The following is a 13,186-nucleotide window of genomic DNA, read 5'->3' as shown; positions in this document are numbered from 1 at the left end:
AGATATTCGCATGCACAGAATTTCAAATGAAGTCTTAAGTGGTCTTTTGAGACCCATTTTCTTGATATGCCTTGATTGCTGTGGGAGTAGAGTTAGTTTTTAGTAAAAACACTCTCTATTGTAGCTTTACAGGTTATTATTGCTCCATTACATCACAAGTCTGCTCAATTCTCTTTTCAGAAGCACAAGCTTTGTTCAGTCAAAGGGTAAGATTTTCCCACAGGCAAGGAAAGTCTCTTCACTGTTTCTGTGAGATGTTTCATCTCAGGAATCATAAAGAAAGCAACTTTAGAAAATGTCCAGCCACCTCAGTATCTAGAATCTTGACACCAAAATGGAGAACAACTAGTTTAATTTTGAGCCTGCTGCTCCATATGGATGTGTCCCATTCTTTTCTGTCCTTCCCACCTCTCTCTACTATGCACTGAATTTTATATATATTTTTTTAAACATGTTTATGAGAAAAAGGTGTCCAAAAACTCTACAAGGTTTATTAGAGGCTTGCAGTGAAAATATTCGCAAAGCAGGAGATCTATGGTCTGACATCTTCAGTTTTCAAAGAAAAGGAAAAAAAGTCGTTCCTCCTCAAACAGACTCCAAATTACTTCAGACTCAGTATTTACTTCCAGAGTGAGAGATGTGCACAACTGAGTTATGTAAATAAAGGGAGGGGCTTCTGTGATAACTTCAAAACAGAAATAAAATGTAATAAATATGATAGTGGGCAAAATATAAAGGAGTTTAGAGCTGATAGATGTTTTGGAATTTGATTTCAGATGTGCTTTGGATTCCACAGTTTTTACTAATCTGAAAAGAAACTTGCATAGGAAAAGAAGTTCAAAGTTCTATAATTATTGGTGGCTTCATACTTTATAACAGGAAGTGTACTGGATTTGAAGGAAGGAATGGAGGTGATGGAAAGAAAGATGAGAAAACACCATCAGAATGCAAATGTGATCAGCCATCACAGTGGCATTTCCAGTACTTACAGAACAAACAACATAAGATGCCAAGTAGATTGGAAAGTTAAGAAATGAGGAGCTCAGCCAACAGGTTTAAACAAACAGAAGAGGTCATTTCCCTCAAAAGCCATAATTCAATTCAGAAACTTGTTGCCACAGGTTACTGTAAAAAGCCAAGATGATAAATGTTTTGAAATAGGACTGGACATGCACACGGAAGAGAAATACTCACTGCCCAGAGGAGAGGTGGAGGGAAACCTTTGGATCAGCATATTGTAGGAGATTTTATGTTTGAAATTATGTTTCAAAATATTAACAAGGATGTAACTCAGTAACTCAGTTGCCTTTATTTGCAGAAAAATATTTTGTCCACAAAAAAATAAATAAAATTTAGAGTCTGAAGTCAAGGGAATATGCTAAGCCACTTCTTATTCTGCAGAAATATTGAGTTTCTGGCTCAATCTTTTTTCTACTATATAACTGACCACCCACAGCAGCTTATTCATGTCAGTTACTATATTTCTTTGGTAGACCATTGATGTATGCCACATTATTGCTCTTAGTATTTCTCTTAATGGAATACATGGCTTTAAATTAGTAAATTAGGACATTTCACCCCAGGTAGCTTATTTAAAACAGGTTTCATCAGGTCTTATCAAATGCTGCCCCTCCCACTAAGAATATCTCTCAGTGATGTGGACTTCTGTCACCTACTCACTACAGTGCTGAACTAGGCTTTCAATATCCAGAGGTCACGAGTTACATACACAGCAGCTGTTTCTTCAGTTTGACCATGATGGACCACATCCTCTCTCAACTCTGTCTATATCACTGCGCATATTACCTAAGCTTTGCCAGTAGAATCTGTTTTTGAGCTGAGCACCATGAGACTCAGAGCTAGCTCTGTTTACTGATGATTAATGATTATATTTGGACAAACAAAAACTCTTAATAAATTAAAAAAAGAGTGAAAATAGCCAGCAGCCTATTACCAAAGGAAGGATGTAATGTACCTAACCAGAATGCACACTTCTAAAGCACTAAGCTTACCAATTAAAATACAAAAATGACAACAGCTACAAGCATTAAAGCATGTGCCTTTGTTACTGCAAGAGACAAGTGTTTTAGCATACCACATCTTGCCTTTGCACCGCTGCCTATAAACTCTGAATTTGTGCCCACTTTCCCCCTTCTTGAAATGTTTTCTTGACATTTATTATTAAGAACTGAAGCTAAGAAAAAGTAGCAGCTGTGTTGATTCAGCAAAGCAGCATGAGTATGCTTAATAGTCAATGCCTTTTAGCTTATTTAAACACATTCATTTTCTTTGATTTCTTTAATTAAAATACAAATCTAAAAAAAGATTTTCTTATGTTATCAAGTGATATTTATATTATACCTTGCCATTTATCTGCTTATAGGAGTATGTATTTCCACTGCCATCATTTAACATCAAAATACTATTACATCATTGTCATTACAGTGGAAATAATATTACTTTTCTCTATAATAGTTTGACTAGGTTGGCAAAGGCATGACGCACTCTTTTCTTAGTATATATATATAAATTTTCCTTACTCTTTATCTCTAATTACGATAAATGACATCTTTCATTTTTAGGTAAGCTTCTATCCATACTTTAGCTGTCTAAATCTGTTCTGAGTTAGGAAGATAACTGTAAGATATAACTTCAGAAATTGAGGGAATTAGTAGACAAAGTCTCACTGAGAGGAAATAAATAGGGGAAAAAAGAAATAGAAGCCATATGAAACTTTTGAACCCCTAATGAACAGAAGAAAGAAAAGCTGTAGAAGTGGAAAAAATGTAGATGGAATCATAATTTGGATTTAAAAAAAAAAAGTTATGAATCAGATTACACTTCTCCGACCCTGTAGAGTCACTGATGTCCCTTGCTTTCTCACACCAGCTTGCCTGGCAAAAGTGAATCAGCGACAGTATCACCCTAAACTTGGGGAAGTGATTATCATTCTTTCTCTCCATCACCATACTTCCTCTGGGCTGAAGATTATACTAAAAATCTGTTAGCTGTTTAACACTGTGGCAATGGACTTTCAGAGGTTTCATAAAGGGCAGTGGGCTAGGTCTCTTTTTCCTAGACATTACTTCCTTGACTTGCAACATCAAAGAAGAGATATTTTCTCTACATATAGATTTCTTCCCCCTCATTTCCCACATCTTTATAAATATACCTCCCCTTATGTCTGGCATGTACCTGTATTAGATACCAAAGACTCGTGATTGGAAGGCATGTTCATATGATACATCAGCTGTATCAGAAGGAGCAGATCCAAAAAGTTACAAGTGGGAACACACAGGGGAAGTGACGGCAAATCAAAGGATGCTCCAAGATACATTTTGGAAGATACAGAGAAAATATATCCTCTATTAAAAAGAAGAATGCATCTCAGAGAAAGCTAAAAGGTAGTTTTGCTAGCAGAAAAAAAGAGACAGAAGAAGAGAGAACAAGAATGATAATAATGAATTGCTCTGAGAGGATTAGGTTCCACTAGGGACATTGAGGAATCCAATGAACTAAAGAAAGGATAAGACACTGTCTAAATTGATCTATACAACCAATTGTAGTACAATTCATGAAATAATTATGTCAGTCTCTTCCATATTTAAAATGAACATAAAAAACTCAGAAATGCAGTAAGTTGTTAAGCACTAAACACCAGCACATGTCACACTACTTTCATTGTTACAGTAATCTAGGAAGCACCTGACATTTATCTTCTTCAGTTTTAACACCAGAATTCAAGAAACGCAATTAGGAAAACGACAGTACTCATAACAGAAAAGGTCAGCAGTGTTCAAGCTAAACCTGATAACATGCCTAATGTGTTGCCACACAACAGAATGCCTTCCTCGTAATGAATAACTTTACAGATTGCCATGAAATTGTTGCAAGATAATCAGATCAACAGGGGGCATACCACTACATGAAAGAAATATAGGAGATTGCAAAATAGTCTTTGATGAGGGTATACTGCAAAGTCAGCACTGATGGAAAATCTACTATTGCCAAACACTATGTTTTCAAAAATTATCATATAAATAAATTGAGTACAAAACACAAACGATAGAAATTTCTGTTATTTGGTAAGCAAGGAAGACATTACTTCATCCAAGGCCTAAAAAAAGTTGCTTTCATGTGAAAAGTAGGGGGAAATAGTACCGTGGTAAAGTATAGCGGAGCTTTCACCTCTTTATTCACTTAGGTTAAAATTCAAACATTTTCTAGGAATTAATATGTATATATCTGTGATAAAACAAACTTTATACTTTGAGACTGCTAGATTTGCTCTGTAAAGCCGTACTAAAGTTAAATACTAACATTTTATTATAGTTTCTCCTATAACTGAGTTGTATCAAACTATTTCAGGATTAATATAAAAGCCTGCTGGTTTTTAACATGACACATACTGTTGCCTAATTAAACAATGACAATAAATAAATTGTAATTTAATGGGAGCCTTCTGATTTATCAGTTTCATTGGAAGATGGATTGTGAATTTAGTACAGAACATATTTTTGAGGATTGATTACAAAAATAAGTCAGATGCTGATGATGATAAGCAGTAGCAAGCTGTAACTTGTGCATTTTGCCTTGTATTTCCAATTTTCCCTTCATATGTATTTCTGTAACCACCTTAGCTATACATTATGTGTGAGGCAAGTTTTTAACATAACAGTACCCAACATACTGTAAAATATTTTTACAGATGCTTACATTAATGAATACATTTTGTTTAAATTTTACAAAGAGAGGCATCTGGTAGAAGGAAATAAAAACACACACTATAACTAGAGGATAATGTCAATAGAAGTGCAATTACGCTTTTAGCTTTTTTCCTGATATTCTTGCATTAATGATCCTAAGCAACCAATTTTCCTCAAACACTACAAATGTCTAACATGCGCCACAGAGCTAAAGAGAATGCACTTACCATGTACTATCAGAACATATTCTGTGCTGTTTCGGCCAATTGGGTTTTTTGCTTCACATCGATATGTGCCATTGTCTGTTTTGTTTAGGAAACTGATGCTGAGGACTCTGCCGTTGACAACCATTCGCTCTGGATCTGGTAGTTCTCCACCATCCTTTGTCCACAATACCGGTTCTGGCCTGTTGGGTCCAAGGTGAGACTTTTATTCAGATACGTGAAGTGTGTATACACAACGCATATTAGAAACAGTGACTAATGGGTAATACCCTGCCACTAAAGAATACCTAATTATAATTTGAGTTACTGGATATAGTGAGAACTTATTACAACCTACCCACCAGATGGAAACTACTAAACAAAGGGAAGGAACAGGCAGGAAAGGAAGAGGAATAAAAAGGGAAACAGAACAGTATTGGAAAATTCCCCCAATAAATAAAAAAACAACAATTTTTTTAAAAGCACTTGTGAGGTTTCAGGGCACACAGTTCAGCAAGACATTTGGCAAGCAACATTTCTGTGTCATGAGCAGTGTGGTCCTGTGCAGCTGACAGGCATCAGAAATCCTGTGAGCAGGCTGAGGTAGATATAAGTGGTTTGCAAATGGATTCTTAAATTATTTAGACTATTCACATTCACAAGTGTACTTGAATGTACTGAGTGTTTTTTCTGAAGCAGGCATATCAGTCATAAAGTAGCACATCTTACATACAATCTAAATTGGTTTCTGTTGCTGTACTTTGACAAAGCCCATTCCTTTCTTCACCCATCCTGCATCCTCCCATTGCATAATCGCTTGTTACAAACATTATCACAAGCAATATAAGATTTGAATTAAAATCTTGCATTTCCCTTCAGTGAAATCTTTTTGTTTCTAACTCTTGTAACTGGTCACCCCAAATCAGACCAGAGGCAAAGCACTGATAACCACCAGCCAAGTTAAGGACACAGTAGAGAAGGGAACCGATCATATTTATAGATTCCCCTAGGTCTTCCACTGACATTAGATACTTAACTCTTTCCCAAAAACTTCCAGGAAGCTCTGAAGCCCAAGAGATTTGCCTAATAGACAGCAGTAAGTATTGATTATTTGTAAGCTGTCCTTACCCGTATGTAACAAAATCCACTCTCAAAATTACATGAAGAAAATAAAAAAATGTTGGTCCATTATTAGGAATAGAAAGCTGGCTTACTGAATCCCATTTCGGCCTAGATAAATAAAGCATCTCAACTCCTTAGACACTAGTCATTAAAGCAATATATTCACAGCCTGAAGACTCATATTTATTTATTTCTACCTGGTAGCTTCGTACTTTTTAACTGAAGTGCCAGTTCCTTTCTTTAGGGTCCACAACTTAAGCAGCTACAGTCAACTGCAGTTCTAGACTTGCAACTTATATGGTAGCAGAATCTAACACAATATTTTCCTTATAAAAGTATTCAATTTTATGACTAAATAATAAAATGTAAAATTCTTTCATAAAGTCAGCAAATGTCTTGTTAGCTGCTAGTATTACTGAAGAAATACTTAATTTGCTTAATTTAATTATTAAATATGAGTGTTAAGAATTAAACCTAAACACCAAAGCAGAGATATTTTCTTAAAATGCGGCCTTACACACAGAAGAATAGTTCTAATGTCTCCAGCTACATAAGTATATTTTAAATAATACAACATATAAACAAAGTGAAAGTTTCTGAAGGGAACTTGCCGCTGTGCATCTCATTTTCCATTTTCTTTATTTTCTATTTGGTAGGAATACTCAACATTTTATTTCTCTTGAAAAGGAATGGTCTCACCAGTGCTAAGTACAGAGGGACAAACACTTCCCTAGTCAGGGAATATCACAACACTCATGGAATTTTAAACCAAAGATTAAGAAATTATTGGTGCAAAGGGCCTTACCTATCTGTAAATTTGTCATATGTGCTTCTTAATGTGCTTTCAAGCATTGAGTCTAAATGCACATGCACACAAGATACACGCCTCCTTTCTGCTTAACACTAGCAAGGAATCTAGATGTCCACAATGTTGCAGAACTGTCCCACATTATTACAGTGTGATTAGCTTTGATTCACTAAGGTGGATGTGTTCAATTTTTCAAGAAAACTCATTGTTCCCCATGTACTGTGAATCTGCAATCCCAAGAGTGGAAATTCTGGAATTTTTCTGCTATAATGTAAGCCATCACCTTCGTAAGTGGCCTGTTAAAGCAACCACTGTGTAGTTGAAATATAAGAAACTTAGAATTTAAATTGAACTTAGATGGCATGTCCTAGGGTAAAACCCATAGGATAACATATAACTAGGATCCTTAGATCCAAATTATTCAGAGAGCTTTGTTACATCTTAATATACCAATTGCAGTCCTACACAGAGTAGTTAGAGCAGCAGATGTACATACTCTGGCAGCAGTGGGGAAGCTGTTAATTAACAGAGCCAGCCCCTTTGGCTCAGCAACAGCAGCAGAGCCATCCCTGGGCAGCCAGCCCATGGTCAGCACGTCACGGTGGCTGGGCACAGCCCTCACTCCATCTCGCCACTCTCCAGGAGGATGGTGCCTAAAGCAGAAATGCTGTCACAGCCACGAAATTAAATCTTGCCTTTGCTGCTGGGAAGCTTTGAGACACTCTGGTCTAAACAATTCATTAGTCAGGCAGAAGTGAGTTAAGAAGATGAGACGTGCTCAAGCACCCAGGCCAGTGTGCTGCTACTGACAGCAACAACTAGAGCGGCTGCCTAGGGAAAGCAAGGGAGTGTGGTGACTGCCTGTAGCCCATTCCCTCTAAGCTCCTCTGGCATCTGCAGTCACCCCATCAGGGGTGCTGGATGGTGCATCTCTTGCTCTCTTTAGTATCTATGCAGTATTTAGACTGTTGCCCACGAATTTCTCTAACTTCTTTCTGAATCTGCTTATGCTGTCTGTCAACCCAGCCTTCTGTGGCAATAAATTAAAAAAAAAAAATTCCCTACCTGCTGTGCAAAAGTATATCTACTTCTATCTGTCTTATACTGATCTCTAAGCAGCTGCAATGACTATTGCAGAATATTGTAACAGTTCTTCACATTATAACCTTGTTATGAGTTACGATAGACCTTATTTAGTATGCATTCCTTGTTCTCCCTCTATCCTTCTATATTTATTTTAATTTGATAATGTTGAATATGGACATAAAAAAGAAATCACAAGAAAACAAGGCAGACTGTAAATTAGGAGCATATTGGCCATTCCCTGATAAGTGCTTTAGCACCTTAATTGTTAAAAGCCCAAATGCAACTGAAACATTGATGGGGAAGCTCCCCTTCCCTATCATAGAGCATGCTGAAATGAAAGTTTTCCACAGGTAATCCTATTGAAATATGCTCATGGCTGTATATTCAGAGGTTCAGTCTTCACTCAACATTCTGGCTCAGTTAGGGGATATTTAGGTTGGAAGGTCTAAAACATCAGGCAAACACATATATTCCTAATATAGTCAGATATATTCATCTCTATATCCCTATACATTCTATCTCCCTATACATTCATCTCTGCCAAATACATCTCTATTAAAGAATTTCAGTTTTTCTTCACTCACTAAAGCACTGTCATGATGAGAATTGGAACAAACAGGGTAGGTCTATGTCTTACGTTTGTGATTACTTCAAGTTGAATCACACATACAAATTTATCCCTCACTTTCTCTGACTTTATTGAAGAAAATATTTTAAAGACAGCTCAAATGTGACAGGCCGTGCTAGTTGTTTGGCTAGCATGTATGGCTTTTACTAATTTGGCTTTGCATGTAGATTCCCACAGGGCACAATCAGAATTGCAATACTCTCAAAGAAGCCAGAGATACTAACTATGAGCATACTAAAAATACCTTAATTGTGATCAATGATTACTTTGCCTGCCATCTAAAATGAATTTGAAATCTACAGTTTATATGAAAAACTCCAAAGCAAGTTTAGATTTTGATGTAATTTATGTTTAAGATGATGATCATGAAGATGATCAGCAGACTGGAGCACCTCTCCTACAAAGACAGACTGAGAGAATTGGCTTGTTTAACTTGGACAAGAGAAGATTTGGAGAGAATCTCATTGAAGCCTTCCAGTACATGAAGGGTGCTTACAGATGGGAAGGAGAGCAAAATTTTGCATGCTCTGACAGTGATAGGACAAAGGAAAATGGCTTTAAACTAACAGAAAGGAGATCTAGGTTAGATCTTAGGAAAAAATTCTTCACTCAGAGGGCAGTGAGGCCCTGGCACAGGCTATCAAGAGAAGCTGTGGATACCTATAAACCTACCTTCTAATGATATCTTTATATATAAAAATTATATTTAACTTAGTCTTCATTTAGGAATGATACATTGATTTTATGCATCACCACTTCTTTCTGGATACAGGGAAGGAACTTAATCAGCACAATCTTTTTTTTTTTTTTTTTTTTTTTTTTTTTTTTTTTTAAACAAAACAAAACACAGAAAGGTCAAAACATTCTTCACTGAGACCTTGATCTCAAACTTAGATAACTTGCTGGCCTGTAATACTACCAGAGATAACCTTTTGATATCTTTAAGATATGAAAAGCATCAAACAAAAAAAGAAACAAACACAAACAAAACAAAAAATGCCAGCTGTTCACATACTTGATCTCACTGAACATATTAATATCCATCTGGGTATCTAAGCATTCTGTCAAGACTTTGTAGCCAACATGGATAAAAATAGGAAAGACAGAAGGATTTGCAAAGCACTAATGAGACAAGTAAATTCATTGTTTTGAGTACGGCTCTCTTGAACACCATCTTTTAATTCTCCAAGTAGGGGTATGTTTCTTTTATCTGCAATTCCTAAAAAACAAGTGCTAGTGAAAATGTTTAAATGAATAATGGAAAAGGCATCACTACTTTCACCAGTGCATTTTTGTCAAAATGCTAGTTCCAAGTCACCTAAGGAAATTGTTGCTTCATTAATGTGACCGTATGGAGTCAATCTCAATTGAGAATCTGGATTTTTAGATTTATCAGTTAATCATCCAGTTGAAAGTTTAAATCTTGAGGGAACTTTTTGTTTGTATAAAGCCTCACTCTTGATGAGTCATATTAGGATGAGCTGGTTTGGGAGCATTTCATCTATCAGAAACATCAATATCCACTATCTAGCCTTTCATAAGAGGCTTGGATAAATGGTTTTTATTTTATCAGATAGAAACTTTTTATGATTTTGTAGTTTTGCAAAGCTTGACTAATCCTCAGAGAGCATTTTTCTCCTGAAAAGAATTAGTCAAAAATGTCCTAAGTATCTTTTAAAAAGTTCTCTTTTTTTTAGGAAGGTAACTTTAAAATATGAATTAGCCATTACTTTGGTCTATACCTTTCCCTTTCGAGCATCTCAGAAAACCTAGCTTAGCTTAAAAACATTTATGATGCCCTATATCAGTTACACCAGTGTTTTTAAAATGACTAAGAATTAAATTACCAATATATGTAAAAAATGAAGTGTCAACAAAACAGATATTTCTACTTTTTATTATAAAGATTTGTGAGGAGTTTACAGCTATAAAGACAACAGGAACAACAAGAAATGTTGAAGATACCTGCAGTATATTATGCTTTTGAAAAAGCTGCTTAAATTTAAAGAGGGTAGGAATCTCAAGAGGTGTTAGTATTCATAGCTTACAGTTTAAAAAAAAAAAAAAGAAACACATAGTAGAAAAGAGAAAAAAAATTAAATCAAACAAAACCACCCTTCATCTCTTATCTTCTGTTCTGGTTATAGATAAAGCCTTTCTTTTACCCACTGCAAATGCATAGAGATGACAGAACTTACCACCTATAAGTTTCCTTGAATAAAACAGTCCTCTCACTTTCAGACTAGATCTTTGGGTTACAGTTGCTAACCACATTGATAGGATGGGCTAAATTTACAGCTGAAAATGCTTATCCTAAACAAGCCTATGGCAGTAACTGATTACAGAGATTCAGGAAGAATCTTTTCAAAGCATAGGTGCTTTTTCCTGTTACTGAGACAGGAAGCATAGATTGCTCCAAGGGAAATGATATATTTTTAATATTTTTCAATACCTATTTTTTAACCTTTCCTTGCAACTATTTTTAAGGTTCAATTCAGGACAGTAAATACATACCTTCAGCTGTAAGAATCTGAATGTTCTCCTTCTGCAACAATTATCTTTTTGGGTATGTCTCCTAGTCATCAGGCTGATTCTCTTTTATCCTTTAGTATCCTCATACTCCAGGACTGCCTTTTACCTAAGATCTTCTGCCCTCAGCACAGCTGTGCTGTGTTGCTGCTTTGCATCTGAGTAGCTCTTTCCCAACTGATGACCAAGCCATTATTACACTAACTTCTTTGAAAATATTTACTTGTAGTTTCTCTTTCTCTTTTATGAATTCTCTGTGCCTCCTACCCCACCACTCCTTTATTTTAGTCTTTCTAAAAAAGGCAAGACAATATCAAACAAATACTCCGAAAAGTGCATAAAACATACAGTTCCAGTATTATTTCAAATCTTATCATATAGGTATAAAAACCCGCTACAAATAACATTTGGGGGATTGGCTTTCTCACAGTCATGAGACAGATCAACAAGAGAAATTATGTGAAATCAGGAGATGCCTTATCAGTGAATTGCAACATAGAAATATCCCTTGTATTCTCTTACTGTAAGCTGCAGGGAGGCGAGAGATGTACAAAAAGATTGCCTCAAGAACAGCCTCTATGAGGAAGATGACATAGGATTATAGTCCAGAATTTCATTTTAAAGAACTCAATAGCCATTGCTACATGAAGACAAATGTAGAGGAGTCCCTTAAGCTTGTTCCTGAAATACCATCCTCCATAAAGTAAGTTACATTTTAAATCTGTGCGGAAGGAGAGGGCGTCAAATTGGTGTGCTCTCTACTATGAATGATCCACTGTCCTTCCATGATTCATACTGAAGTAAAAAAACAATTCAGAGAAGTATAATTCATAATCAGTAGCCACAAGGTATGTGCTGGAGAAGCAACATTTGTCAGGGTTAGCTTGGTAATGTTAGCTTGTTCAGCTTTGGAGAAAATGCAAAATCAAAGAGCTCACAAATGTGTAATATGGCCGAAGGGGCAATGTTAGAAAAAGTTTAATCATGATACTGTGCTATATATCAAAACTGAGTTCAAATAAGCAAATTTTCTCAATAGTGGAATACACAGGAACTCAGTACCAAGGTATCTGATAATACAAGTATTGATTTCTTATGCCCCCAGTACTACAGCATGCAAACAGGCAACTCGGAATAAATGCATTGAAACATTAAATCAAATTGTGCACAGTTAGTTGCTAGCTCCATTCCTTGCTTCAAGTACTTCTAACTGTACTCACAGGCAAACACTTAACTAAAAATGAACCTTCTTAAAAATGGTTCTTGTTACAAAGATCTCTAAGAAAATACTGTCATTATTCAGGTTATATGTTTTGTTTTGCCCATTTCAACAGTGCTTTTCCTAATGCCAGTAATTTCTTCTAAGGCTTTTATCTGCTCTCCTCTTCTTTATTCAACAGAATGAATCTACTTTTTGTCTTAGACATATTAAGCTCACTTTGCAGTGAAATTATCACTGCATGACATAAAAATAGCATGCTAACCTCCTACAAACATCACCAGTCTTTAAAGAATGCAGACAAAATGTGCTGCCTCTTTTTTTTAGAATCCTGAAGGGGATCTCAATGAAAAGCTTTGTGTGCTTGTAATAAACTGGGGAAAAAAAATTATTTTAAGCAAGGCTGTCCTCTTGTTTTAGGAAGAGAAAGACTATTGATCTTGTATTTTTTAACTTATTATTTCATTCTTTACCACTTTCCTTTTCTATCAGAAGCTACACAATATGAGGGTAGGCTTGATTGTCAGATGAGCAAGAGAAGCCAGTTCCAGCTGCAGATCTCCTATTTCCCTCACAGCCCACTCTTTCTTAAGCCAACATTTAGCACAAGTACCTGCAGATACAATACTGATCTATCTTTTCATTGTGATGGATATCTAAATCACATTTTAGTAACATAATGATTGCAAAGACTCTCAGAAAGTCATCTTGGCTAATTGAAATTAATAACTTCAAATCCATATATCAGTTTACTTGCTAAAATGTACCCTTTAAAGGGAAAGGCTTATCTTTTTTTTTTTCTCCCCCTGTTAACATAAGAAACCCATTATCTTTAGTTTACATAAGAAATAGAAACCTTTTTGCAAAGTCCATAGTCTTTATAAA

General features: G+C 35.7%; 1 protein-coding gene across 2 annotated transcripts in view; it reads right to left on the bottom strand.

Moving 5' to 3' along the window:
- CADM2 (cell adhesion molecule 2) overlaps positions 1–13,186 on the bottom strand; it is a gene marked incomplete at both ends in the record, with an annotated part of 624,831 nt that overhangs the window by 61,989 nt on the left and 549,656 nt on the right. For both annotated transcript variants that reach the window (XM_079549178.1, XM_079549179.1), the window contains one exon: positions 4,934–5,112. In XM_079549178.1, coding sequence (XP_079405304.1) covers positions 4,934–5,112 — 179 coding nt within the window. The remainder of the gene's footprint in view (positions 1–4,933; positions 5,113–13,186) is intronic.

The sequence above is a fragment of the Tetrao urogallus genome, assembly GCF_951394365.1.
Source record: "Tetrao urogallus genome assembly, chromosome: 1".
NCBI lineage: Eukaryota > Metazoa > Chordata > Aves > Galliformes > Phasianidae > Tetrao > Tetrao urogallus.
The sequence above is the reverse complement of the archived record's forward strand: the minus strand, read 5'-3'. Positions and strand labels throughout refer to the sequence as shown.